Raw genomic sequence first — 27703 nt, 5'->3', positions numbered from 1 at the left:
ATTATGTAACATTTAGATATTTGTCTCTGGAATGCTCTTGCATGTTCAGTAAGAAAAGCAAACACGGTAGAATTGTTCGCAAGGATGAGAAAAAGAGATGCGGGAATTCTGAAGAGGCTGCACATCAGCAGATCCAGGAAAACGGGAGGCATTTAAACACAAAAGCACAAATCCAATACTCTCAACTGCTCTTTGAGTGATTTATTGCTTTTGTGGTCACATTTTGCAGTATGTGGCAATGTATTTAGGGCTTATTAGCAGGCTTGCTTAATTGGGTGCTTGAAGCTACTTGAAATTTTTCCTCCCTTTTTTTGAAGCGGCTGCCGCTACAGTGAATGATATATGGATTTTAACGATGTGTACCCATATGAGACATGTAGTAACATGTGGCATTGTAGCCCGGCACGATACAGAGGTCTCACTCGTTCCTTCATGACATCATCAAGTACTTAAATTGCATTACTGCACTGTCAAAGTTTATCATCCATGGCAACCATTAATAATGACGTCTTTCGTGTTCTGGTGTTCCAGTATCACACCCTGGCGCTGGTGTCATGGGATAGAGCAGATATTGATGGTCCCCACAGTGCAAAAGCAAGTTTTATAGTCGAAAAAGGTGGAATACCATCTTTATGTGATGGGAGGAGATACTTTTAAATGTGGATCAGCATTTTAAGGTTTTTTTTTTTTTTTGGTCCATGCTATAAGTTCTCAAACATAGTTTGTGTTTATGTAGTGTTCCCTCCCACAAAACCTGCAGTAAGGCATCTATTTTACATTTACCCAGTCATCGCTTATATGGATGTGAGACACGCACAGATACTGACAATTTGGATGTAATGAGTAGAGAGGACTCAGTATCTTCGTCTAATTAATTATCCATAATTATATGGTAATTGATGGATTGATTAAAACAGTGGGACTCCATTAGATCAGTATAGTTTGGGAGATTCTGTGCATGTCTGACTGCCTTTCTGAGGAAAAGACCAGGACTGTCCTACCGTAAAAGACCATTTTGAGTCACCATGCTGCTTCTTCTTATTCGTAAATATCCTGTTTCAGTAGTGACAATTTTATTATTGCTTAGATGGCTCTTTGTTTTAAGTGCTTTGTGTGTGTGTGTGTGTGTGTGTGTGTTCACAGCATTGGTGGTAGCATGAAAGCATACTGAGGCAAATGGGCCGGTCAGTGCTTTCAGAGTGAGTTTAGTGGAAGCTGTGTGTGAGTGTGTGTGTGTGTGCGTGCATATGTGTGTGCGTGTGTGGTGTGGGGGTGGATGGTCAAATGATCTCATTTCTGGACTTACTGTAAGCTGGAACATTATTTTGACCCATATAGTTTTAAACGTAGAGCTATGACTCTCAATTTGATAATAGCGCACAGCACAGATAAAACAGCAGTTTAGTCTTTCCCGGAAGAAGTGCTGCATTACGAAATCCCAGCTGATCAGCCCTGTGCCCCAGGCAGTCCTGATGAAGTGTTTATGGGCCTGTAACTTTCTGCAATTTGTTGGATGCATAAATGAGGTATCGTAGATTAATGCCAAAACAAGTGATGCTGTATATTTGATTATGCATAATTCTCATAGAGTCATGTATACACCGAAGTTGATGTGATCACAAGGCGCCCAAGTTTATCTAAGCACTTTCATTTCTTTAAAACAAGACACTGATCATATTCTTTGAAGTAGATTCTGAGCAAGAATAATGTTATTTATGTTAAAAAAAAAAGAGCCCACAGACGGAAAAGGTAGATATTATTGATTTTGCATGATGGTGTATCTTATCATTACTGCGCACACTATAATAAATTATTTTCTGAGAGCAAATTCATGAGAAAGAACGATTGAATGGTAAAAGAAAGAAAGAAAAAAAGGGAGAATTGAATTTCACTTTTAGATGAAAGAATCTTGAAACACTGACTATCGTGCAGACCGGTTCAAACCTATCCCACCGAAATATGCAAATTTTAGTAATTAATAAAATAACACAGTTATTCTTTTCCTCAAGCGAGGAATTCCAGAGTGAGACTAAATAGTTTCAACATTAATTCCGAACAAAAGGTAAATGCTTTGTTATTGAGTCAATGGTTGCACCCTTTTGTGTGGGAGTCATTTGGAATTTTTGCTTTTTTGCTCACTTATTAGCTGTGATTGGACTTCAGAGGCTGGTTGTTAGGGCAGCTATGCATCAGAATCCTTTTTTTTATTTTTTCATTCTTTTAGCTCATTCTCTCTTCTAATGTGACAGCTTCATGAAACAGTAGGTCACTTGACACTGTGGTTCACCTAAATGAAATCAATTCGTCAGATTATATATGCTTTGCTCCGAAACACGTGATAAAAGTTTGATCGTGAAATTAGGGTGTCGATCATTTGAAATGAAACACTCATTGAAAGGAGGGTTAAAGGAGTCTTGGATGTTGAAGCGGGTGGATTTGTTTAAAACCGAGTGGAGAAGAGGTGACACAGAGGACCTGGAAATAAAAGCAGCTTGTCATAACATATAAAAATAATAAAAAAAAAAAAAGAAAACGTGGATGACACATGCTACCGCCGCTCTGGTTCACATTTACTTCTTCTTTAATTTCATTCATCGTGACATTTTTATGTTCTCTCAAAACCACACACAGACAGACACATAGACGTGCCCACGCACGCGCACGCACACACACACACACACACACACACACACACACACACACACACACACACAGCTCTTCTTCTGACGGTAGACTTTGTAAAGCAAGCTCTGTCTTGGTTATGTTGGGTGAGCGTTATGTGGACACGGTTAGTCTTTGCCCTTCTGTGTCCTTTGCCAGCTTCTTTCTCTTCAACGCTCCAACGCAGGGATATGACAGGAAGTGCGGAAAACAGGCCCTGGCGTGTGTTTGGCAGTTCTCTAGATCAGCTGTAATATGATTTAGGCTACTTCTTTTTTTTTTTCAAGAAACGCTATCGCCGATTCCGGCCCTGAGGAACAGTAAAGCGGCGGGGCGCGTGCATGCTTCGTAATGTAAACGCACTAGTAATCACACATGTATATACACACACAAGATCTCATAAACAGATTCCAGTACACTGCACGTCCATATGTTTAGTTCATTCCAGTTCCCCTCCTGTTCTGGCTATAGTGCCATGTGTGTGTGTGTGTGTGTGTGTGTGTGTGTGAGACCAGTGCAGGCATTGGCTCCTCCCTATTTCATACCTGAGATAACCTGAGTTGTGCAATAATTTCATTGTTACTGTAAGCCGATTGTTTTGACTTTGCTTTGGAGGAGGAGGAATAAAAAAAAAAAGATCAAGATTTGAGTTTATCCTTGATGAGCAGGGATATGTCTTTATTTATTTATTTATTTTTAATAATCCCCTCACTGACTTTGTTGCTGGGCGGAGCACGCACAGAGATGGCCAGTGCTTATAGCTCACAGGATGACATGGGGAGACGGGCTGATCTGCTCTCAGCCAGTCTGTGAGCCGTCACTTTTTTCTTTTTTTTTTTCGCCACAATTTCATCTATGACGTTAATACCTGTGTGTGTGTGTGTGTGCGCGCGTGCGCGCACGCCTGTGCGCATATGTGCGTGTGTGCGTATGTGTGCGTAAATCTTAATGTACTGTAAACCCATGTTGAGCACAATGCTCTTGTACTGTATTCCTCCAGATGAAACGAGCTTCAGTCTTTCAGCCAAAGTTCCTTGACACACAGGTCAGCCAGAGGAATGACATGTCTCATTGTTCACATCCAGCCCTCTGTATTGTCTGACAGCTTCATGCAGTTTTTAATGCTGAAGCTGATTTGAAAGGAGGACGAAAACCTGCAGATAACTTGGTATATGTTGTTATGCTTAGGCTGAAGTTGTATAACAGAGTTGTCAGATACCCAGATACGACTGGTGTCGTCTGTTCAATTGCTTGTTCTTTATCTTTGAGTATTTAGCTTTTGCTGTATATGTGAAAACGCTGCATGAAAGAATGTTTAACGAAATGCATTGAGCAAGATGAACACATTTTTATGTGCGTTTAATAGTATTCATTATAAGTCATTTCATATTTACACCTTACATTCAGAACGGACATTCTTCTCGACAAAAGCCACCCTTGATACGGGTTCGTAATTGGACATTGTTGGAGGTTATTTTCAGACTAGTAAATGTTACAAGAACTGAGATGTGATGAGAGACCAGGTGGATCATACAGGGACAACCAGCGACCAAGTATTCACCACATGTGACCACTCAGTCTACACATGAGCACCCCCAGACAAAGCTCACAGCTTCCACTAACAAGAGTACAATAGCTGAGTGTGATACTCCAGCACCGCGCTGATTCAGCTGTGAGGAATCCACCATCGCTAGACATTTTGCTTTTGCAGTCTTAAAATCCCATGGTGCATTGCTCAGCAATGTTCAACATAAAATAATTCTCTGTGCGTATCACATCCGTCTTCTGTGACACCTGACGAGAAAGCCTTGCGGCTACGCGGAGAGAGAGAGAGAGAGAGAGAGATTTGGATGAATGCTTCATCAGCAGCTGACCCGATCGGACCTTTCCACTGCCACCGTTGGTCTCTGAAGCAGCTTGTGTTCTCTCGAAACACAAAGTGGAGTAAGACAAGCCCTAAAGTAGCGGATGACTGACCCCTACTTCCTGTGACACCTCACTACTATGTCTGAGGGGGTTGCTCCCATGGATTTGACAAAACTACTCTTTGCTACCTATGTTAATCCCCTTTAGACAGTACAGTTCATCGGCCAATTGTGAGACTTTTTTTTTTTCTTTTGTTTTAACATAATGCTGATTTTTTTTTTTTTCTTAAGATTTGACGGTTGGATTTGAAGCGTGGTAACTTTATATTCTACGCTGTACCCTGACTGTGTCTTTAAGCAGAGTGAGATATATCGGTGAGATACGAATGAATGTACTCATCCCTCCCTTCTGACCACAGACCGATGCCCTTAAGTCGGTTCCATAACACAACCTATTGGCAAATCTTTTATATGCTGGAGAAAACAAATCCCAAGGCCCTTTTGGCTCAACGCAGGAAAGTATGAGCTCCTTATGTCCCGTAATTATCACATATTTTTGAAAAATATTCTTTTCAGCGCTCATTTTCTTCTCTTTTTCTGCCTCCGCATCTGCACGCAATTACCATTTGATTTTCATACAGTTCGAGCCAACAGAGGAAGCTCCTCTGTGCAGCTCACAGCTTGAAGACGGTTCATAATGAGCTCCATTGTGTACGCCGGTCTCTCTCAGACAATGATAATAAAACGGCCAGAAGAACTGGAAAAAAAAAGAAGAGCCCTCCACCGAACAGTGACAAGCAGATTCAGTCCATCTGCTGCTCTAAAAATGGAGAAATTTCTCGGCTCTGTCTGTCTGCTAACTCTCTCTCTTTTTTTCTTCTTTTTTTTGTAAACCTACAGATGAGACAGATGATGTTTTTGCCTAGGAAAAAAAAAATGAAGAGGTTTGCCTGTACTTTTCTGCAGCTAAACAGAAGAAATGATATTGCAGTGTCTTCTTAATTGGATGTGATGGGCTTATAAAGAGGATTAGCTGATAGTTGAAATCTGTTGACATAGACAACATTCACTGAGGCATGTCACCGTGCAAATACTGGCATTCGGGCGTACTGCTGTACAACCGTTTGACGCGTTGATATGTTTTTTTAAAAGCGGTCGTAAATTCCAAACAAGGCTATTTGTACTATTTAAAATCTTGAGCAAAACAACTCAATGCAAGTTCGAATTTACTGGTGTCAGTTGAAGTGACTGAATGAAATGGTTTGGAGTGTACTCAGAGTTCATCATTCAGACCGCCTTCATTGTCCTGTTTTAACTGGAAAGATGATGAGTCTTCTTGGCTTATCGGGGGCTGGGGGTTGGGGGGTGGGGATTAGAGACTGGTTTAATGCACTACACTCTCCTACGGCCTTGAAACTGTGGTTAATTCTTGGCTGTTTTCTAGATGTTAACAAGTCCTTGTGATCCAGGTCTCAACTGAGCATGACGTGAAAGAAAAAGTTTTGAATTATGCTCCCAGTGAAAACACATGTGGCCGCTATGAGCAGCGAGCACGGGGTTATGGGCAATTGTGGTCAGACTGATGGCACTTTAGTTTGGTCATGTTGATGCCAGTTGGAGAACTGTCCAACCCTCAGACTAAGAGTGTGTCTCTGCTGGCTCCGCTGGGAATGCTTCCTTACAGTTTTACCAACTCTCCCTGTGGCCTCCTGTCACCAGCTCGAGACTTTAAATAGGGTTGGCAGACAGTTACCAGAGCCCACTGTCTGCTTCAGGGTCTGCCTGCCTTTTGGAAATCCACTGGCATCTATTAATATGTTTTTCTCATAGAACCTTTTTTTTTTTGGCAGCAATATATACCATGAGATTTACTTGAGGGGGGGATGCTAATAGAAATTTTCCATGAATAAATCACGTTCTGTATAGTTTTTACTTAGACGTGTACTTTGATTGTTGTGTAGATGTCCTTAACTATGAGTGAGGACAGGCGCAGACAAAAGCAGAACTGAGATGCATTAACAATTGCGACTGGACAAGGGTTTCGGTCTCTAGGAGAAAAACAGCCACGTGCTCACTGGTCAACACAACGGGTGGGAAGGGTGGTAGAATCGGTCACTCAAAACAAACACCAGGTTATGCTCCATTGTCCACTCATACAATCATACACTCATATAATGAATTTTTTTCTTGCAGGGTCAAACATGCCCTCTGCCTCTCTGTGTCACCTCTTTAGTCTACTGAATAGACCAGTTTCAATATTAGTGCTCTAATGTTCCCAACACTAAGCACAGGGCCAGCGCTAACAGACCAAATCAATACAGATAGCTCGCACTGCAAGTTCTCTTTTATTGGAAGAGCCTTAGGCGGACATTACACTGGAAAGTATTTAAATGCACATCACATGTTTCTTTGGGGATGCAGCTTTGGAGCCCCTGTTAGCCTGCTTTTGACGAGCGAGCGTCTTGACTTCCTCGAGACAAAGAGACGTTTGTTGGCCAATCGGGAAATGGTTCTGCTGGGCCACTCAGCGTTTCTGAGCTTCACAATACGGTCAGTCCTCCGTCTTCTCCTGTCACACATCCCTTTTTTCCCTCCATCTCTCAGCTTTCCGTTACTGGCACTCCCAACCTACCAGCTTCAGGCGAGACTCTCAGAATCTGACGGCTGTTTTTACGGCGCTGTTCGTCAGCAGAGCCGCTGCAAAAAGTGGGCATTGAGTGACATTGTGATACTGAGCTACAGACTAAAAAAAAATGAATAACTTTTTTTCGAAAAGTTTCTTGATTTGGAGAAGGACAAGCTTTCATTGTTATTGGATTCTGACCTCATTCCTCAGCTCCGAGCACTGAATTTCAAAGACATATGGCACGAGACCGCGTACGAGCATCTGGGTGCGTTAGTTACAAAATCAGGAATTAATTTAGTGTTCTCCTTGTTTTTTTGGGTTTTTTTTCCACTCGAGGGCACATTCTCAAATTATGATAAGCTTTATAAACATATGCACAGATTTGAATGCTAAACAAGATTTATCTCAGATAGCACAGTTCCATCGTCCAAAAAAAAACACATCTCACTGGTTACCCATTGAGCGTGTTTGACATTATTTGACAGTGCATTGTCAACAACTGTTCACATTTCTTTCTCTCCTTGAACCTCTTTCAGGTTTGGTGTCTGAACCGCTCTCTGTGCCAACCGTGCACTATATCTTATGCTCCAGTGGTTACATGGACTGAAAAACACTGGCTGGAAAAAACCCCAAAAAACAGTTTGACCCCTCTTTCTGAGGTCGGCCCGTCAGATATTACCCTGTCTTAGCGCTATCAACTCGCTGAAATAAATGAAAGGCAATGGAGCAGAATGGCCCTGACTGCCCAGAGGTATGCAAGGCATTTCCTAGCATGCGTATGGAGTGCGCTGCCAGCGCCCTGTGCCCGGACGAGCGAAGCAAGCGTGATGAAAATCCCCAGCAATCCCCATTCAGCGACCATTTAACATTTCAGCTCGTTCAGGATGAAGGGAGCTCTTTATTGTTAAGTCAAGTAGTTGTTTGTCATAGCTTAATGTGTCTGTGTGTCTGCGTGGCCTGTGTTAGAAGTACGTAACCACAGAGACTTTCCTTGGCCAGAGCTGTCCTTCCCACTCCATTCTTCTCTGGCTGGCTCTTTTAAAAGGTGGACTGCTGAGACGCTGCCCTTCTCCAGATGACTCGTTTGCCTTTGACCATGATGGAGGGCTTTAACTGATTCTCAGTCGTTCTCTGTTTAACTAGCTAACGAGACGCGAGACACTCTGAGCCGGTGAAACTGCATGTGGGGTAATGGAATATAACACCGAATGGATCGATTATAGCCACGAGACAACCGGGAAAGACGGCGATTCGGAGTCTCCTTCTGGTGAGATTCGTTCTGACTTTAACCCGGCGAGAATAAAGAGCGAGATTCCTGTGGTTAAGTACGTATCTATGTGTCTTTTCTCCTGGCTCAGAGGAACGACTGATGAGGCTCAGGAAACTGAAGGAATGAGCCTGACTCAGCTTGGCCTGTGTGTTTGTGTATATCAAACAGAGCAAGTCTGTTTACTCATCTCTGTGGAAGCATAACTATGAGACTGTCCAATGTTTTTTTGTTTTTTTTTGTTTTTTTTCCTCCCACATCTACAATTTCAGTTTTTTAACATTTCTGAAACTGACCTAGAGAAAAAAAATGCCCACTGCATTTTTAGGGCGTTTGACCTTTTAAAATATCAGTATTTTTGTTTTGTGCTATTTAGAAGAAAGGAATTCTTTCTAAGCTTTCAAAGCTTTAATGAAGTCACCTTACATGCACTCTTTCCTGGCCTTAAGTGGTTCCTGTCACCTCATTAGCCGTGTTACTGGTTTATGTGAATTAGCTGCTCTGACAGAGCGAGGGAGAGCGCCGGAATAAGGGCCATGCTACTCAGGAAGGAAATGTCTGCCAAATGTGGTCATCCATCAGCGTCCAGCAAACACGTGGTCATCTGCTTCCCGCCTTGTCCTCTTAACAGAGAGGCACGGCAACCCTTGGTAACATCTGGCACCAGTCAAAACATCAGGCCTGTTTTCAGCTCAATGCTGCATCGGGCAGGAAGCAGAGCCGTTCATTGTAACAGGAGGCAAAGCGGAATTATAGGTAATGAGGGATTATAAGTATACGGGTTCGCTGATGCATTTTCAGCTGCAGATTCAGACGCTACAAATACATTGAAGGTCCCAGATGTGATTAGCCTTTGACGTCTGATGTGTGTTTTTCATTTCGCAGTCACAAATCCTCAGACAGCTCGCCTCACCAAAAAAAAAAAAAAAAAGCATTCAGAAGACAGGAACAAAAGCAAAGGGGAGAAGAATTGAGGCTATACATAAAGTCCTTGAAGTGAGAGGAAATCTTACAGTTGTTTTGAATTAGATAGTATCGAGGATGTTATTAACTTTTTTTTTTTTTTTAGTGTAGTCAAAAACTACTGTGAAACACTCCGTCAAATTGCTGAGGAAAAGGGTGGTGGAGAGGCATGCCTAGTGTTTTTGTAGGAGGATTATATTTAGCTTTCAATAGAGCAATTGTTTCACATTCATGAGAAGATTTCTGAGACATAATGTAATGGGGCAATTATGAATGAATGATGTGCTGTTAGATATTTTTCCAGAGCTGTATAGGTAAGTGAGAGAGTAAAAGAGATTAGGAAGTTTAAGAAAATCTGAAACTGAAAGGCAGTTCATATGGTTTTCTCACTCAGTAAGGGTAAAAGAAACTGAAAGAAAAAAAAATGTTTACCACACTGCACGGTTGCAATCACCCTAGCCCTGGTAAAAAAAATCTTGAACTTGTAAACACCTCTGTCTGTGACAGTTAAGAGTTGATTTGTAAGAAGTCTTTAGTTTTTTGACAGCAACTCAAAAGACACCTACAGTAAATGTGCATGTGGACATATTGTTCATCCTAATATTTTTCTTGTTGTTTTGGGCTGAAGTCTGTTTTTGAGATAAAAGTTATGTAGGAGCTATAACTTAAAAGTCCCTCAGTAAGTTGACAGTTGGTAAATTTAAGTACATAGTTAAGCACCGATAGTTTATGTTTGTACGTTGTTTTACATTGTGTGTCCAAAGTACTTGACAGGACAGGTCTTCTAATACTTTGATTAGATCGTATCTCGGTTAACAAACACGTGTGAAAACAAGCGTCGCAGTGATGTTCTCAGGCAGAAATTGCGGTTGGATCCCGGCATTAGAACTGCTGTGTACGGTAAAAAAATTCTGCCGTTTTGGGTCAAACAGCGTAAACAGCTGACGTCCGCGTGAGAATGTGCAGTTGGCTGTGCATATGGACATAAAGAAAGAAGACAACAGCAAATATCTCGTATGCTCTGTTGCGAAAGGAACGTGCATTGTTTTCCGATGACGTAAACGTGTGTGTGTGTGTGTGTGTGTGTGTGTGTGTGTGTGCGCGCGCGCTAAAACAAAAAGTATACTTCGGAAAATCTGGATCGTCCGAGGACAAAAACGTTTCTAGGGGAAAAAGTGAAAAGTGAAGCATCGGAGTAAGAGGAGTGTGGAAAAGTGGAAATGCTCGTGCCGTGTTTGTTGGTAACGTTGCCACTGCTCTGTAAATATCGGCCTCTGACCCCCTGCATTCTTGCATCACTATTTTGGATGTATTTATGTTGAGGTAAATGTGGTTTGCCATAGGATGTGGTGGGGGATTTTTTTTTTTCATGAGGGATGCTTTTGGAAGGATTGTGTTTACTTTCTGTAAATGAAGTAAAAACAGGCGGAATTCTCATTTCTGTAGAATCCGTCTCTTTAAAAGAGTTTACTGAACGTTCTGTGCTGCTGGTTTTTTTTTTTTCCTGTGCTTTTTATGATCTTCCAGTATCTGAGAGGCTGAAAACAACCTTCTGAGGTTTGACTGACTGGCTTCAGTACCAGTTGGTGTTGAATAGCACATAGCTTGTTGGCCTTGGCTAGTAAATGTGGATTTTTGGGACTTGGATTATGTGACTTCAAAGACAATGGTTCCAGTAACGATATTATAGACTGTGCAGCTTTCCCGTCAGCTCTCAACCCCAGAAATTTCAGTTAAATTAAAAAAAAAAAAAAAAGAGCACAGTGTTTGTAACGGCCAGTCAGAGGCTCTGATTTGAACAGACGCCAAGGTCCAACTCCACACAAAGCTGAATGCTGTAAACCTCTTTGCTGAAGTTTACTGTTGTTGCCTCCTCAGAATTCTTAAAGACCTAAACACTGCAACAGCTTTGACATTCACCAACTTTCCACAGCATAGTGACAGGGTGGACAACAGAAAACAGTCTTAACATAATTTCGCTCAGCTCTCTTACTGGCGTCCACAAGTCAGAATGGTTGTAACTCACTATGTCTGCCTTTTTAACATCTTGTTCTTGCAATCTTTTTCTATACCGCAGGCTAGTTTTCTGTTGAGGTAGCATGACCTTTGCACCTCCATGATAAGGGATGGTGAGTTTAGGAACAGGGCTTAAAGCAGGCCAACCTTAGTGACAATAGCAGACGTTTTGCGTAAGCATTCAGCACTGTCCACTGACGGAGTAGTCATTGTTTTTCGTGCACCTGCTGAATTTTATGTCCTGTATTTGCTAATGGATAAATTCTGTAAGGACACTGCAGCATGGTGTTTCTCTGTGGACACAACTACAATTCAAGTCATTTGTCCCTGTAGCCTTTAATTATGTTTCAAATGAGTCAAGGGTCTGTGTAATTCAACTGTCTGTTCCAGACATGAGTTAGTGCCCACTTCAGACAGTCTCAGAATAGTGGTGCTTGGTTATGCGGGTATGATTTTACAGTGTCTCTACAAATGAGCCATGTGGGCTCAGATCAAAGTACATGTGGGCCGTTGACATGCGTGTGCGATGTTACAAAATTTTTACAGTCATGTGGGTAAAAAAAAAAAGAAAGAAAGAAAGAAAGGAAGAAAGAAACCAGTTTCTTTTTAGAACAAATGTATTCCCAAGAGACAGCTTATATTCTTCTAAACTTGTTCTTTTTAATTCTTCCTCAGAGAGTTTTGAGTCATTCAGAACCCTCCGGAATACTAACAGGCTCAGTGCTTTTTAAGAGCTCCTTTTTTGTAACGGGATTGACGGATGGGTCATCTTTTCCGTTGCGAAAAGTTAAGAGGAATTAGCACCCTCTGGTGGTGGAGAAGAGAGCTACATAATGTACACAAATTCTGCCCCACGAGTTCAATGTGGCACGGACTGTTTGGGACAGAAAAAAACCAAAAACACAGAGAGAGGGGGGAAATTCCTTTCAAACCCTCTGAACCGCTTGTTGGATAGAACAGTGTTTGTCATTTATGGAACCGCTGATTATTCTTACCAAAACAATAAAAAGGTCAAATTTCTAACCAAAACCATTGGAGAGAAATGAACAGTGACCATTTGAATGCTGGATGTTCCTTTGGGAGTAGACTTACCCTCACACCCTGCATAAAGCAGTCAGACCAATGAGCATTTTGTGGTTACATGCTTAGTCACTCAGCCAGGGCTTTATCCAAGTCCTATTTAAAATAATTCTTAGAAACCGTTCTCGGTGTATGTAGAATTTCCGATTTAGAGTTCAGTTCGCTGCTAATCACTAGGTGAGAAAATGCTCAAGCTGTTGAACCCCTGTAATGAGTCAGTAAACTGCTGAGCTGAAGTGCTCGTGTAGTGCTACTGTTTGCTACACTGGGGGTATTTGAAATATCTGAACATATCTCTTTCCTTAAATATGAGTAAAATTATATCATAAATTTGCATTTAAAGAAAAATTCAGCATTGAGATATATCGGTAGGCATCGGATTTTTTTTTTTTTTTTTTTTAAGCATTTGAATTTAAGAATATTTTAACAATAGACATTTGTTCATGCATACATCGCGGAGGGTTAAAGTTGATTCATTATAGCAGTATTGCATTTTAGTATTGACAGCGCTAAGCAGCATGTGAAGAGCTGCTGTTTTTAAAGACACTCTTTCGTCATGTCGTAGCTTCCAGATGGAGAAGAGGATTAGTATGGTGTAGAGCTGGTCTGTGTTATGTAAAGCAGTGCTGTACATAGTGTATTGTGGACTGATATTTGTCTGTGTGTTTCTGTGTGTGTGTGTGTGTGTGGGTTCACTCCAGCTGGCAGGCAAGGGGAGGGGCCATGAGCATGGCTGAGTCGGCCAATGAGAGCAGCGGCAGCAGCCTGAAAAGGAAGAAGCCACCGTGGCTCACGCTGGACATCCCCACCAATCAGCTCCCTGCAGACGAGCAAAGCAATTTCTTACAGGTACAGCAAAGGTCGCCCTGTATTCAATTAACTGCCTATCTGTTTTATTCAAGTACAAACAGCCCCACTGTTCACTACAACACACCAACCACATAAATATTGGTACAGCGCATAATCTTCAAAACCATCTGCGTACAATACAGATCGCACATACATCAGACTGACTGTGTAGAATAATGTCTGATCTGTGCCCCAGTTAGAACCAGCACAAAATCCACCCTGAAGTTGGTCACCGATTTATCACAGGAATTTTTTTTTTTTTGTGCAATGTGAGGTCTTTCTCCGTCAGTTATTCTCAGCATTATGTGTCAAGCGTGTTCTCCATCTGTCCTCCAGCCCAACGTACGGCAGATGTACCTGCGCAGTGCCAGCGTGCCGACAGAGAACATCCAACTCAGGTGCCCTCCTGTGGACCCCAACAATGTCCGCCGGCCCTCGGTCCTGCGTCGGCCCTCCATCACACAGACTATCAAGAGGTATGGGAAGGCACAGTCACACACACACACACACACATGAAAACATACACGCAGATAGAAATAGCCACACACACACACACACACACACACTCACACACGCACACTGATGAACAAGATACCTGAGTTTGCAGAACCATACACAGTGATACCTTTACTTATATGGACAATATAATTTATGCCCATTTAAACATACTGCTTAATGGATTATGGAACATCTGAAGTGAAGCTGTATCTGTTAATGCATTGTGTGTGGTGCATGTTTTTGTAAATTTTTGTTTTTTGTTTTTTCTTTGTTTGTTTGAACTGTGCTTCACATTACTGGGACATTTAAACTCAGTCATCACTCATCAGTATAACATCTACATCTCAGCTGTGTTCTCTCCCTCTGAGCCAGTGGGAAGACACAAGCCTCAATTATGTTATTGTTGTTGTATTTGTTTGTCCAATCTGATGATGGGTATTGTAAACTATAATTTCAGTTTCATGACTCTGTTGATCAGAGACCAGACACATTTCCTTATTTTTGTTTATTTTCGGACTCACCGATATTGTTTGTGTCTATCATCTTTGGGGCCAAGTTTACTTTACGACATCACTTGCATATGTCGACATTGTTTGCGTGTTAACATCACTAAAAGGGTTAATGAACTGTGTATTGCAAAAATCAGTAAACATGTTCGATCAATCAGTGAGCATTGTTAGTGGATTTGGATGTTTGTTAAATCATTACAATAAATAGTACATCAGAGGCAATGCTTTTCTCTCAGCAAAGTTACCCGTGCGCTTCGTTTTGGCATGTTTTCTTTGCTTTCAAATTGTTCAGTGTGGATCTCATCTCTATTTCTGTGCTTTTCTGTGCTTTCTGTTTTTTTAATGTTCATTGTTTCACTAATCTCAGATGCTTACACTCTTTTTGTGTAGCGGAGTTCACTTTATTCTCTCTTTTCTTCCTCTCTCCTCTGGTTCTTTTCCCTCCTTCCGTTGTCTTTGTTTTCTGCTCCTTCTTCCCCTCCTGCCCCCTGGCATCCCCCCCCCCCCCCCCCCCCCACGCAGTCCCACAGGGAAACGGGTTCGCTTTGAGCAGATGAGTACTGTGCTCGTTAAGGGCCAGTGTTCTTCCAGACTGGAGCCCCCAAGGCGCCAGTCCCTGCCCCAGATCATGCTCAGGTACTGTGGACCAGAGCCGCACTCTAACCCGACCACTACACGAAAGCTGGAAGCTAGAGTATCACAACATACTGTCATCCACAAACTGATCTTCCAAGTTCACATATGGGTTTATCTTTAAGTCTCCTGGGATCATTTGTTTTGTTATTTGTTTGGTTTGCTGACGGTTATCAGTATCATGCAGGACTTGCAGTTTCTATCAGTTTAATAGTTTCTTATTTTAATGATCATTTTAAGATTTTTTCTAGTTTTCCCCTCAAATTTTTCTTAATGGTCTCTCACACCTTTCCTCCAACACAAAACAACATAATTGATGTTGGCTCATGCTGATACATGAAGCCAAGTCTTCCATCTTTTCATGTTACAAGTTGCGTAGCATTGTTGAGTAACACACCTCAAGCAAAAAAAAAAAACAAAAAAAAAAACCCCATTCTTTGTACAAGAGAGACATTGGCTGACACACCCACCCAAGGAAATGCATCCAACTGTATTCTGCCGGAACCCGGCAAACGTGGTAGGGCTGGGATTCAAACCCTGAATCCCAAAAAATGACTGTGTGCGTGTAGGGTGTGATGCTCTATAAAATGAGATATGAGAAAAATGTAAGGTTATTATAAAAATTCGAATGCTATTCAGCAGAAACATAAAAAGCAAAACAGCACAGACAACACCAGCTCTTGGGCTGATACCTACCACACCTTTTCTTTTAGAGGATTTCTAATGACTCGTAAAAGAATGTCAGCACACACAGACTCCTCCTCAAAGATGAAAGGAGACTTCTGTCCTCCCACAAACACTGTACAAACACCAGTCGACAGCATCAAAGACTCACTCACTGTGCTTGTGCGGGTTTTTTTGTAGAGAGTTAAGTCAATCGCCTGATGGTGCATCGACAAGTGTGTCCACAGAGGTTTTCTGACTTCAAAGTGCTATCTGAGCGGTTGCGTGTGAAAAAAAGGGGGGTGATACGTGCACGGTCTTTGCGTGACCCGCGGTCGAACTCTCGTCGGGAAAGAGGCTCAGTTCTGTCGGTCAATTCCTCTCGTGCTGCACTCCGATAGACTTCATGACGTTAGTTTTATCGCTGTAAACAGAGAGTCAAAAGGGTTTTCTGTGTCAAGCTTGCTGACTTTATTGACAGTATAATGGCCCGGACTGTTAGTATTGACAATAACAGGGATGTAAAGCTGTGAATAATAAAGACTGAAGGTAAAGTCTTCAGAGGCTGTATGCTAGAGATTGCCCGAAAGGGAAGTTTCATTAGATTAAAGACAAAAGTGTTGTCTGGGAAAATATGACAGGTTAACGATTTTTGGATGTGTTGTCTGATTGGACAGTTCTTTAGCAGTACGAAAACATGCCAAAGCTAGTGGAATGTTTGGACAGCATTTGGAGGCCCCGGGCTTGGGCAAGTCCACCAGTACATACCAGAGCAACACACTTTACAAATAAAGAGCCTCCAATTGTCCTTTCTGCTGGTATGTAATTGAACCCCATTCATGTCCTTCCCACAGGCTGGGTCTGACTGAACATGAGGTTGTCAATTGTGTTCTACATCAAAGCACTTCCAAATAAAAAAAACCCATTCAGAGTTTGAAGAATGACCTTCAACCTGATGATGCATATGTGGAGCTTAGAGATTCGAAGAAGATAGAGTTAAAAACTGAAGTTATTCATTTGTTTTTCGTTAGTCATAGTGCACGGATGACTAGTGCAGTGCAGGAAATCTCCACTAAAAACATTTTCATGCTGAGAGAAGAAACCAGAGGATGAAAGGGCGCTTATCTGCTTATCTGTGAGGTCGTTTATCGTGGACAGAGATAAATGTGTAAATTTTCCAGGCTGAATTTTTCATAGACTACAAATTACAGTGTTAGCTGTGCAGGTTATTTGTTTATAGCTTCGGTGTGGCCAAGCAAATCAGCTATATTTTGTTATGTGTCATCTATGTATGGGCTTGTGTGTGTGTGTGTGCCTGCGTGTGTGTGTGTGTGTAAGTGTGTGTCTGTGTCTGTGTGCGTGTGTAACATGAATGTACAGCACTTAGTCTTTGTATTCCCGTGTGCTGATTCATGTCTAGGCATGTCCCTCTATCTCCCTCTTTTTCTTACGTGCATCAGGTTTTTTTTTTTTTTTTCCCTCATATACACTGGTATTTTAGTAGGTGTTTACACACACTCTTCAAACAAATCTTTGAGGATACGCGGCTGTTGGGCAGCCTAAAAGTTGGAGGAAGAGGGAAGAATGAGCGTGATACTCTAGGGAAACACTCCAGGATAAGGGTTACACTGTCGTTTAGCCCCAGCATTAGAGAAAGCAGTTACGTACTCGACTGGAGCTCTCGCAGACCCTCTGAGAGAGTAGCGGTCCTGCAAAGGCACTCAGAGATAAACAACTTATTTGGGAGGCTTGGCAAAGCTCCTCCTATCTCACTGGCTCCCTGCAGTCTGTCTGTACCTGAATTTGGGATGTAGGAGTAGGAATAGGATATGTCTCTCTCTGCGGAGGTCTTGGCTCGACACAAACCACACACATGACCTTCTTGGCCTCTTTCGATGAGCTGGACAGGTAGGTGACTGCGTGAACCTTTAGAAGGGGCTTGAATGATAGTTTAATCAATGGAACGGCGGATTTTTCATTTTTGTTTGTTGTTTTTTATGCTGCTGGGGTGCCAAAAGAAAAAAAAACATACCTTCTCTGTGTTCAGTCATTTTTTCCAAAATGTCTGTTTTCTCTTTTTTGTTTTTTTTTGTTTTGTCTGTGTGTGTGTGTGTGTGTGTGTGTGTGTGTGTCTGTGCGTGTGCGTGTGTATGTGTGTTTCTGTGCGTGCATGTGTGTCTGTGTGTGTGTTTGTTTTGATAACCACAGTACAAACTTTTGGTGTTGTGGAGAGTTTGTCAGAAAAATCAGCGTTAATTACTGTAAATGCACCATGTATGTAACCCCACGTCCACATCAGTAGGACTGCCTGTTATGATTGTCTTTCTTATGAAACTATACAATTGCAGGTTAGGTTTCCCTCAAATGCTAGAGTAGGAAGTAATGGTGATGTGATTATAGACTAACTGTACTATTGTCATCTTGGCAAAGGGAGGACTGGCCCTTTTGTTAGTCTGAGTCAACCAGATGTTTATGAGGATGCCTGTTAACTGGGGGTGTTGTTTCGTTCGAGGCATAAGCATCAGTTCTGGTGAGTGTACGCAGTACATTTGAGAACTCGCTAAGTGCTTTTCTACTGGTCTCCACTATTCAGTCATGCTGAGGAGTCATGTGTCTGTGTGGTACAGAGGTTTGAGAGAGGATGCAGGTTGTGGAAAGGCGATTATTGTAGACGTTTAACGCAGCGATGACCATAACTCTCTAAATGGAGCTGTTCTCTGGTTTTCTGTCCAATAGCACACTGAATAAACACTGTGTGGGGAGCACTTCAGGGAACTCAGGGATATTTTTCAGTATTGATATTGACAAGATTCAACCTTAAAGCCTGACTCTTAGAAAAAACATTAAGAGATTGAATTTCTAAAAAACAGGACGTGTTTTGATGGGTATTTAAATGAAAATCACCTTATTATGTGCGATCCCTTAATGCGTCAAATTTGACATTAGGGGATTTCAGGTAGATTTGTTCCAAATCCGCATATCGCGTACGACAATCATGATTTTATAGCGTTAAATGCCTGAAAGTTTTGCTGCATTTTGCTATAGGATCGTTTTAGTTTAAATGTTGGTCTCTTAAAAATTTTTTTCCTAGTGAGGACAACAATAAACAAAGAACCACCCCATCTCAACAAATGCTACCTTAAAAGCCCCCCCCTATACACAGCTGGTCTTCCTTATAATGATGCAGACTGAGCGTGTTATTACTGGCTATCCTGTATTGTAAACAGAGCCCACATCCTCAGTTACAAACACTGCCCTCCCATGCTTGTCCTCTTCCCCAGTTCACACACTCACTTTAAACACTTAGCAGAGAGAGAGAGAGAGAGAGAGCGATACTCACACCATCCAAGAGTGGCCATTACAAGGATTATCAGGTCATTCATACACAGTCTAGAGAAGAAAAGTTTTATTCATTACAATATTTTTACACTCGCAGCTGTTTGAATCGCTCATCCCTTTGAGAGGAAACTGACATTTAACAAATCTGGCTATTCATTCGAGTAATTGCTTTACTTAGAAGAGGTGACGCATTCGGCTTGAGACTTGAGCACAGATGTTTTGAAGTGAGGGAGCGCGGGGCCAGAAATGGGGGGGGATGGATGAAGTCTTGTTGAAATTTTTCGGTCTAGTTTAACGTGTCGGCGACGCGGATCCTTTATGCCGCCGTGGTTTATCATCATAACGCTTTTTTTTCCCCTTACAATAACAAAACTGGGTGAGTAACTGCAGTTCCGTGTAACACACCGTGTTGTGGAAGCGCTTTGCAGTGTTTTTTTTTTTTGCTATCTCTTAAGATAAGACTCACAGGTGGGTAGAGATTTTAAAATATGTGTTGACTCATACTCCTGTGCTCTGACCGCAGGGGCACGGCAGACTGGTTTGGGGTCAGTAAAGATGCCGACACCACTCAGAGGTGGCAGAGGAAGAGTCTGCGACACTGTAACCAACGCTATGGCAAGCTGAAGCCTCAGGTGATCCGGGAGATGGACCTGCCCAGTCAGGACAACATCTCCATGACCAGCACGGAGACGCCCCCTCCCCTCTACGTGCCCCCCGCCCAGCACGGCATGCAGAAAGTAAGCGCCCCCCCCCCCCCCCCTTTAACGGGATCAACTGCCCCGTACTGCCGAAACTCTGCAACGAGAAAGGCCATATAACTCAAGCGAAAACTCATAGATTAAACCTTAGCCCACAAATAAATCAGTTTCAGTTTGTTTTTAAGTTCTCTTGTAAATTCTCTCGAAAAGACAGCGCGCGCACTGTGGATTGCAACTTTTTCTTCTGTTTAAATACTGTGTTAGAAAACATTGTGGAATAGCCTTTCGTGTGTGTAATTATACTGTAATTGCTCCTGTCTCATTACAGGGGTACTTATGATGGATTATGCCATAGAGGTACTTTATAAAACGTATTCTCTCAACTCTCCCTGCCTCGTTCTGCAGATCGTGGATCCCCTCGCTCGGGGTCGAGCTTTCCGCATGGCGGAGGAGATGGCGGAGAGCACCCCCATGCCCCAAACTCCCATCACCCCCGGTGCCGTCTCCCTCTGCTCCCTGACCAGCTCTCGCTCTGGCTTTAGCCGGTTACCGCGGCGACGGAAGCGCGAGTCCGTGGCCAAAATGAGCTTCAGAGCAGCAGCAGCGCTGGTCAAAGTGAGCATCTCAGACACCATTCTGTGTATTGTGTGTGTGTGTGTGTGTGTGTGTGTGTGTTAAGGCAGTAACCCCTAACTGAGGACCTGCAAGAGGCGGCTCCATCATACAGCCTGATAAAATTGCAGTGAAAGCTTCCGGCGGCTAAAGCGCAGACAAAGTGCAGGGAAGTGTGTCGACTTTCTGTTCTTAAGGCCACGTGATAAATCGTCTCCCCTGATACTTTATCACGGTCTGGTTCATTGGGGTAAATCCGTGATTGTCAGAAGTGACGTGAATGGGACGTCTGACCAGGCTGTTTGTGTTGAGTACATGCTCGTTGACGTGGAGATTATCAAAGATTACTGTAGATATTTCTCCTCTGTGTTCCTGTGAAAAATACACACACACGCACACGCACACTCTCTCTCTCTCTCTCTCTCTCTCTCTCTCAAACACACACACACACACGCACACAGACACACTCATATATATTTATATATATATATGTGTATATATATATATATTTTTTTTTTTTTTTTTTAATCTGTTATGTAAAAGGTTGATCTCTAGCCTTGTTGGGTTCAGATTTGACACAGTTCTGCTCTGTGCATCAACCCAGATGACCACACTGTAGGCCTGGAATAATACCACCAGATGGCCGCGATAATTCTTCTGGAATGCTCAGCTGTTAGGCAGCTAGAATATTCCAGAACAGGCTGAAGTAATCCTGCCTTAGCTCTGAAACCCTCGCTGCGCTGCTCTGATGGACTTGTTGTTTGTGCCCGCCATAGTCTGGGATGCATAACGCGCTGCTCTGTGGAGTTAATAGCCAATGTAGTGTGGTTAAGGAATACACCACCGGCCATGCAAATAAACTCTGTCTGAACCCCACTGTTTGGCCTACAGTTACCCAAATGATCCATTCATATTGGTTCTGTTTGTGCATGCACATGCTTGTTTGTCCACTATGTGCACAAAGTGACAATAAAATGATGATGATGATGATGATGATGATGATGATGATGATGATGATGACGATGATGGTAAATGTTGCTTTAAGGGCCGGTCGCTGCGAGAAGGTACAATGCGTCGGACACACAGGCGCAGTTTCACTCCCGTCAGTTTCCTGGAGGAGGACACGATGGATTTTGCAGATGAGCTGGACACCTCCTTCTTTGCCAGGGTGAGATGGACAGCAGGGAACTCCATAACATATTTGTTTACACAGGGGTCTGAATGGGGCTGGACAGGTCAACGCCTGTGGCACTGCCAAGTCTGCTCTCTCAAGTCTGCCCCCCCCCCCCCCAACACACACACACACACACACACACACTGTATCAACACTGCCACCTATGGGCCATCCTCCTCAAATGCCCGTGCTTTTTAAATGATCTGGGAGCAGTAAATTCCACACCAGACTGCTGGGTAAAAATGATAAACCGGTCATATAAACAAGTCTCTATTGTTTACTGTTGTAATGTGCGTATGTGCACTTTCTATACGCTCTGCTTACCCTGATGAAGCATCTGTGTTGGTGTTTATGTCCTCTGTGGCCTCCATTTGTCTTGAGGACGTGCGTGTTTTTCTCTGCAGGACGGCCTGATCCATGAGGAATTCTCCACGTACACAGACGAGGTGTTTGAGTCGCCGTCTGAAGCCGCTATCAAAGACACGGAGCCTGGCACTGAGTCCAACGAGAGAAACCTCACAGGCAGCGCCCTGGACAGGACTGAACTGGAGAGGAGCCACCTCATGCTGTAAATCACACACACGCACACAACACAACACAACACAACACAACACAACACACATGCACACATACATCCACACACACACGCACACACACACACACACACACACACACACACACCTGTCTGGGTCCTAGAAATGTTTTACAGAACTCTTTTCAGGGTACGTCATGCCAGGACGTGACCAATCTTTCTCCTTTCGCATCACTGCAGCTGTTTATCCATGACTCCGCATGAGGTCATTCGGTCGCCCACTGGGGTTCTGACTGGGGATTCTTCAAAGCTGCTCTGTGTCAGTGCAGATAGTTTAAAAAAAAAAAAAAAAAAAAAAAAAAAAGGGAGGGGGGGGGGAATAAATTAAACTGAACCAGGCTGAAGCTGCGGTGTCTCTCCGCAGGCCGCTGGAGAGGGGCTGGCGTAAAGGAAAAGACGGCGCCCTCGTTCAGCCCAAAGTGCGCTTGCAGCAGGAGGTGGTCAGCGTTAGCGGCCAACGGCGCGGGCAGAGGATCGCCGTGCCCGTGAAGAAGCTCTTCGCCCGCGAGAAGCGTCCCTACGGCCTCGGCATGGTGGGCAGACTCACCAACCGAACCTACCGCAAACGCATCGACAGCTACGTGAAGAGACAGATAGAGGACATGGACGACCACAGGTACTGCCCGGGGCTGTGATCTCACCTCCTCAGAGTAGCATCTGTAGCATCACGTTAAAGTGTCATGAACCTGTTTACCTTTACATCTTTTACATTTGACTTGCAGTGTGCTGTGTTTTTGTGGTGAGTGTGGATTGTTTCCTGTGTTTTATTTGTTGTCCGATCTCCAGGCCTTTCTTCACATACTGGATAACATTTGTACACTTGCTAATCACCATCCTTGCCGTCAGTATCTACGGCATTGCCCCTGTGGGTTTCTCGCAACACGAGACAGTGGATTCAGTAAGTCAGCTTGGTATACAAATGAACGTACACTATGAACATGTCTACTCAATCGGGCTAAGATGTCGTTTTTTTTTTTATGTCTTCTAGGTTTTAAGAAATAAAGGTGTCTACGAAAATGTCAAATTCGTACAACAAGAGAATTTCTGGGTCGGACCAAGTTCGGTAAGTTGCATTTTTCCGGCAACCGGTTTGTGACATATCTGTATTAGTGACAAAAGTGGAGCGCTCTGGGTTGCAGAAATGCTGAGGATTTCTCTGAATGTTGGGCCCCTTTGCTGGATTGTAGGAGGCGCTGATCCACTTGGGGGCTAAGTTCTCCCCGTGCATGCGACAGGACCAGGAGGTGTACGATCTGATCCAGCAGAAAAGGGAAACGGAGCGTCTCTCGGCCTGCTGCGTCCGCAACGACCGATCTGGCTGCGTGCAGACGTCTCAGGAGGAGTGCTCGGTCAGTACAAACCCCCCCGACTGCAATGCATTAGACACTTCTGTGCAAAAGAAAGCTCTTGTTCTGTTCTTCCTCTCGTGTTCCATTCCTATAGCTCACATCACTCACTTTTCTCTCCCTCTCTCTCTCCCTCTCCTTCTTTCTCTCTCTCTCTCTCTCTCTCTCTCCCTCTCCTTCTTTCTCTCTCTCTCTCTGTCTCTCTCTCTCTCTCTCTTTCCCTCTCCCTCTCTCTTTCCCTCTCCCTCTCCCTCTCTCTCCATCTCTCTCCCCCTCTCTCCTTCTCTCCCCCCCGTCTCTCTCTCTCCCTCTCTCTCTCTCTCTCTCTCTCTCTCTCTTTCCCTCTCCCTCTCTCTCCTTCCCTCTCCCTCTTTCTTTCCCTCTCTCTCTCTCTATCTCTCTCTCTTTCCCTCTCTCTCCCTCTTTCTCTCTCTCCCTCTCTCTCTCTCTCTCTCTCTCTCAGAGTACCTTAGCTCTGTGGGTAAAGTGGCCCCAACATTCCAGTGCCCCTCTTGTAGATGGGAAAGTGCGTCAGTACGGCTCAGTTTGTCACCAGGACCCCAGGTACTACTACACTGCACTCTTACACTCTTTTATTAGCTCCATTTTTGAAGGATGTGTGTGTGTGTGTGTGTGTGTGTGTGTGTGTGTGTTGGACTGGCACGTCCAAGCTTATTCTCTGACTTTCTGTTTGTGGCAGGACGTGTCTGGAGCCAGCATCAGTTTCCCCTCACGAGTGGCCTCATGACATCACCAAGTGGCCCGTGAGTGCATGTGACATGCACAGATCTTGTCATCTGTACGACTCTGACCGTCAGTAAGCTGACAGTAAAACCGTTCTGAAAGCTGCTCTTTCTGTACTCTCATAGATATGCACCAGGTACAGCACTGGGAATCACACCAACCTTCCACACATAGACTGTGTGATTACAGGCAGGCCCTGCTGCATCGGAACCAAAGGAAGGTGGGAGGACTCTGTCAAGCATATACATTTATTTCAGTTTACTTCTTACGGGGGTTTTTTTAAAGGCTGAATGCAGCTGTACTGCCTTTACTAGCCTTTTAGCTGAGGTCAGTATTTGGTCGGCTTCTGAAATGATCTAAATCAGAAACTAAAGGTTATGAGACCCAAAACACGGCTTATCTTTGGAACCATCTGTTCATGTGTAGGGTATTAACTTGTGCATGTCAGTAATGATTCACAAATTTGGATGTTGGACAAATAATCTAAAAAGGCTTACATATTGTATTGCTGACATATTCATATATTAAGAAAATAAGATTTAGTCAGGAGCAAGGGTCAAATACAATGGATCTGAAATACTGAGTTGTTGTTTTTTCTCGTTTAGGTGTGAAATCACATCCAGAGAGTACTGTGACTTTATGAAGGGTTACTTCCATGAAGAAGCTACACTTTGCTCCCAGGTTAAAAAAAAACAAGCACTCCTTCCCTCTGTCATTTGCTCTGCTGTATTTTATTATTTATCTCATTTTCTGCTGTAACATTACTCAAATACGTCCTCAGAACAGTGCGTTCTTCTCATCTACTGAAAATTAGGGATTTCCTGGCCAACTCATTATTGACCATTCTAATGTGTGTCCAGTAGGGGGCATGAGAGACTTGCTAAAATCATCTCTTGCACTAAAAGGCAGATAGAGACACTTGGGAGCTCACCTCTCAAAGTCGTATAAATTGCATGCAAAATATTTGCTTGTGATTAAATCTGTCCAAATGCATATGTATAAAAAAGCCATCGAGTATTCAAGAAGAGAATGTTGCAGTGCTTCAAATGTGTGTCTAGTGAAGTGTGTGTCAGTGAATACCGGCTTGTGTGGAAAATGAAAGAGATGCATGATACAGGCAGAGTTTTATACTTAAAGATATTCTGTAAATGAGGCCCCATGTCTGAAACCGATGTTTAGAGTCACGCTCTTAAGCTTCCTGTCTTGCCTTTCTGACCTGGCTCAGGTGCATTGCATGGACGATGTGTGTGGGCTTCTGCCTTTTCTCAACCCTGAGATCCCAGACCAGTTCTATCGACTGTGGCTCTCTCTCTTCCTGCATGCCGGGTAAGTGGCCTGTTCATTCATGTCCAATTCATGTATGTATTGTGCAGTCCTTACATCGTGAAAGATCACAGAGCGACTCGCAGTATCTCAGTCCCTAGTCACTTACGGTAAAGTCTTCGACTCATGTGTCTCTCTCCATTACCAGCCTTTTAGGTTGCATTGCTGTTTTTTGGACTATGACATATAATCTCATTTGGATATTGTTCTTAAAGGAAAAAAGACAGATAAAAAAAAAATAATGGGTCATCACTTAAATGAGAAAGCAAAAGAAATGAAGAAAGAACGTCAAACTAATTTGATTTTAACCCAGAATAGATAAAAACATCTCCCTCTCTCTCTCTCGCTCTCTCTCCCCATGCAGGATCCTGCACTGTCTGGTGTCTGTGTGCTTTCAGATGACCATCCTGAGGGACCTGGAGAAGCTGGCAGGCTGGCTGAGAATCTCCATCATTTACATCCTCAGTGGCATCACAGGCAACCTGGCCAGTGCCATCTTCCTGCCCTACAGAGCCGAGGTAGAGCGTCGCCCGCCGGGCCCACGTCACAGTCCTGAGCTTGAATATAAATCCGCGTTCCCCGGCGGTGACTTTCAAAACCGGCCGTTTACCGAAGAAGGATCTCTCCCGCCGTAAGGCCCGCTTATAACGCCCCTCTCTCTGTTCCTCGTCAGGTCGGACCGGCGGGCTCTCAGTTCGGCATCCTGGCGTGTCTGTTCGTGGAGCTGTTCCAGAGCTGGCAGATACTGGCGCGGCCGTGGAGGGCTTTCGTCAAGCTCCTGTGCGTCGTGCTCTTCCTCTTCGCCTTCGGCCTGCTGCCCTGGATCGACAACTTCGCCCACATCTGCGGCTTCATCTCGGGCTTCTTCCTCTCCTTCGCCTTCCTGCCCTACATCAGCTTCGGCCGGATGGACATGTACCGCAAGCGCTGCCAGATCCTGGTGGCCCTCACCGTCTTCCTGGGCCTGTTTTCGGGGTTCGTGGTGCTCTTCTACGTCTACCCCATCAAGTGCGAGTGGTGCGAGCTGCTCACCTGCATCCCGCTCACCGACAAGTTCTGTGAGAAGTACGACCTGAACGCCCACCTCCACTGACGCCTTAGAGATGGAGCACAGGAGAGAGAGAGAGAGACACACAGAGAAAAATACATAGAGAGAGAGAGAGAGCTGACCGGCATTGCACTGGTGCTGTGCCCGATCATCGCTTTTTCTCCGGTTTTCAGAGTTAGACTGGATCGGTCATAGACGGAGAAACTGTCTCTCGTTGACAGCGTGGACTCCTCTCCTCCACCATTGTCTGCATATTTGCTCGTTCTTATTTTTTTTTTTTTTTGTATTACATAATGCACTTCGTGAAGCAAAGTCAAAGTTGTTTTTTTAATCCCTTTTTTTTGACAGGTTCAGAAATTAGCTCTCCCCAGGGGGGAGGGGTGACTGACATGCCTCTGGTGCCTTGTTGATAAATACCAACTACTGCCATATCTGTGTTACACTAGGTTTGGAGCACTTGGATGTTAACTTGTAATGTGTAAACTGATACTAAAATGGTGAGAAATGACTGGTAGTGTTTTAGCTACCTGCTCACTGGTAACAGAACACAAAGAGAGAGAAAAGTTAAGGAGAAAATAAATCTCTCGTGCACTCATTTCTGTGTTCTTTGCCTCTGTGTGTGTGTATGTGTGTGTGTGTGTGTGTGTTGGTTGTGTATGTTTGTCTATGTCTGTGGGTGGTGTATGTTTCTCATTGTACTGTGTGGACCAAATACGCCCAAGGGAATATACATTTCTGACCATAGGGTACCTAACATTTGCTGGTCCCTAAGTTGTCTATATTTTATATAACACAAAGCACTAGAATGTTTCTTCTTGTAACCGTGGCAACGGGTAGGGTTATTACCCTTCAGTCACAGTCAAACAGTCAAAACAGTCAGTGGGCAGACTTCACGAAAGCATAAAGACAGACATGCATGTGGGGGTATATGTGGAGAGCATGTGTGTGTGTGTGTGTGTGTGTGCGTGTGCGTGCGTGTGTGCGTGTGCGTGTGTGTGTGTGTGTGTATTGTATGGTTATTACTGCTGAAGTGTTTTAGGAGTGAGGTGAACAATATCATTACACTCTTGATGGAGAGAAGGCAAAGCAGCTTCCTACTGATCTAACTCCACAGCTTTTACAGCCTAATGTGATTATCCCATGCATCAGCTGCATCCTAATGACCAGTTTACCACAGCCTCTTACGCCTTACCACAC

General features: G+C 43.6%; 1 protein-coding gene across 1 annotated transcript; it reads left to right on the top strand.

Moving 5' to 3' along the window:
* Nucleotides 1-13201: 13201 nt before the first annotated feature.
* rhbdf1b (rhomboid 5 homolog 1b (Drosophila)) lies at nt 13202-26551 on the top strand. The gene is made up of 17 exons (XM_030774263.1): nt 13202-13327; nt 13664-13803; nt 19493-19706; nt 20073-20282; nt 21325-21447; nt 21858-22021; nt 22410-22661; nt 22832-22943; nt 23034-23108; nt 23233-23394; nt 23855-23955; nt 24092-24155; nt 24261-24355; nt 24741-24816; nt 25361-25461; nt 25823-25976; nt 26132-26551. The coding sequence occupies exons 1-17, from the start codon at nt 13202-13204 to the stop codon at nt 26549-26551; spliced, it is 2589 nt and encodes an 862-aa protein (XP_030630123.1).
* Nucleotides 26552-27703: the final 1152 nt, after the last annotated feature.

Source organism: Chanos chanos, chromosome 5 (assembly GCF_902362185.1).
Source record: "Chanos chanos chromosome 5, fChaCha1.1, whole genome shotgun sequence".
Classification (NCBI taxonomy): Eukaryota; Metazoa; Chordata; class Actinopteri; order Gonorynchiformes; family Chanidae; genus Chanos; species Chanos chanos.
Note: the sequence above shows the minus strand (reverse complement) of the source record. Positions and strands in the feature narration are given on the sequence as shown.

What these genes read in the sequence shown, in the direction of transcription:
- rhbdf1b (XM_030774263.1), top strand. Translation starts at nt 13,202, where the DNA reads ATGAGCATGGCTGAGTCGGCCAATGAGAGCAGCGGCAGCAGCCTGAAA. An exon ending in GAGGACATGGACGACCACAG is followed by an intron (nt 22,662 to 22,831) that starts GTACTGCCCGGG and finishes TCCGATCTCCAG; the next exon opens with GCCTTTCTTCACATACTGGA. An exon ending in TGCATCGGAACCAAAGGAAG is followed by an intron (nt 24,356 to 24,740) that starts GTGGGAGGACTC and finishes TTTCTCGTTTAG; the next exon opens with GTGTGAAATCACATCCAGAG.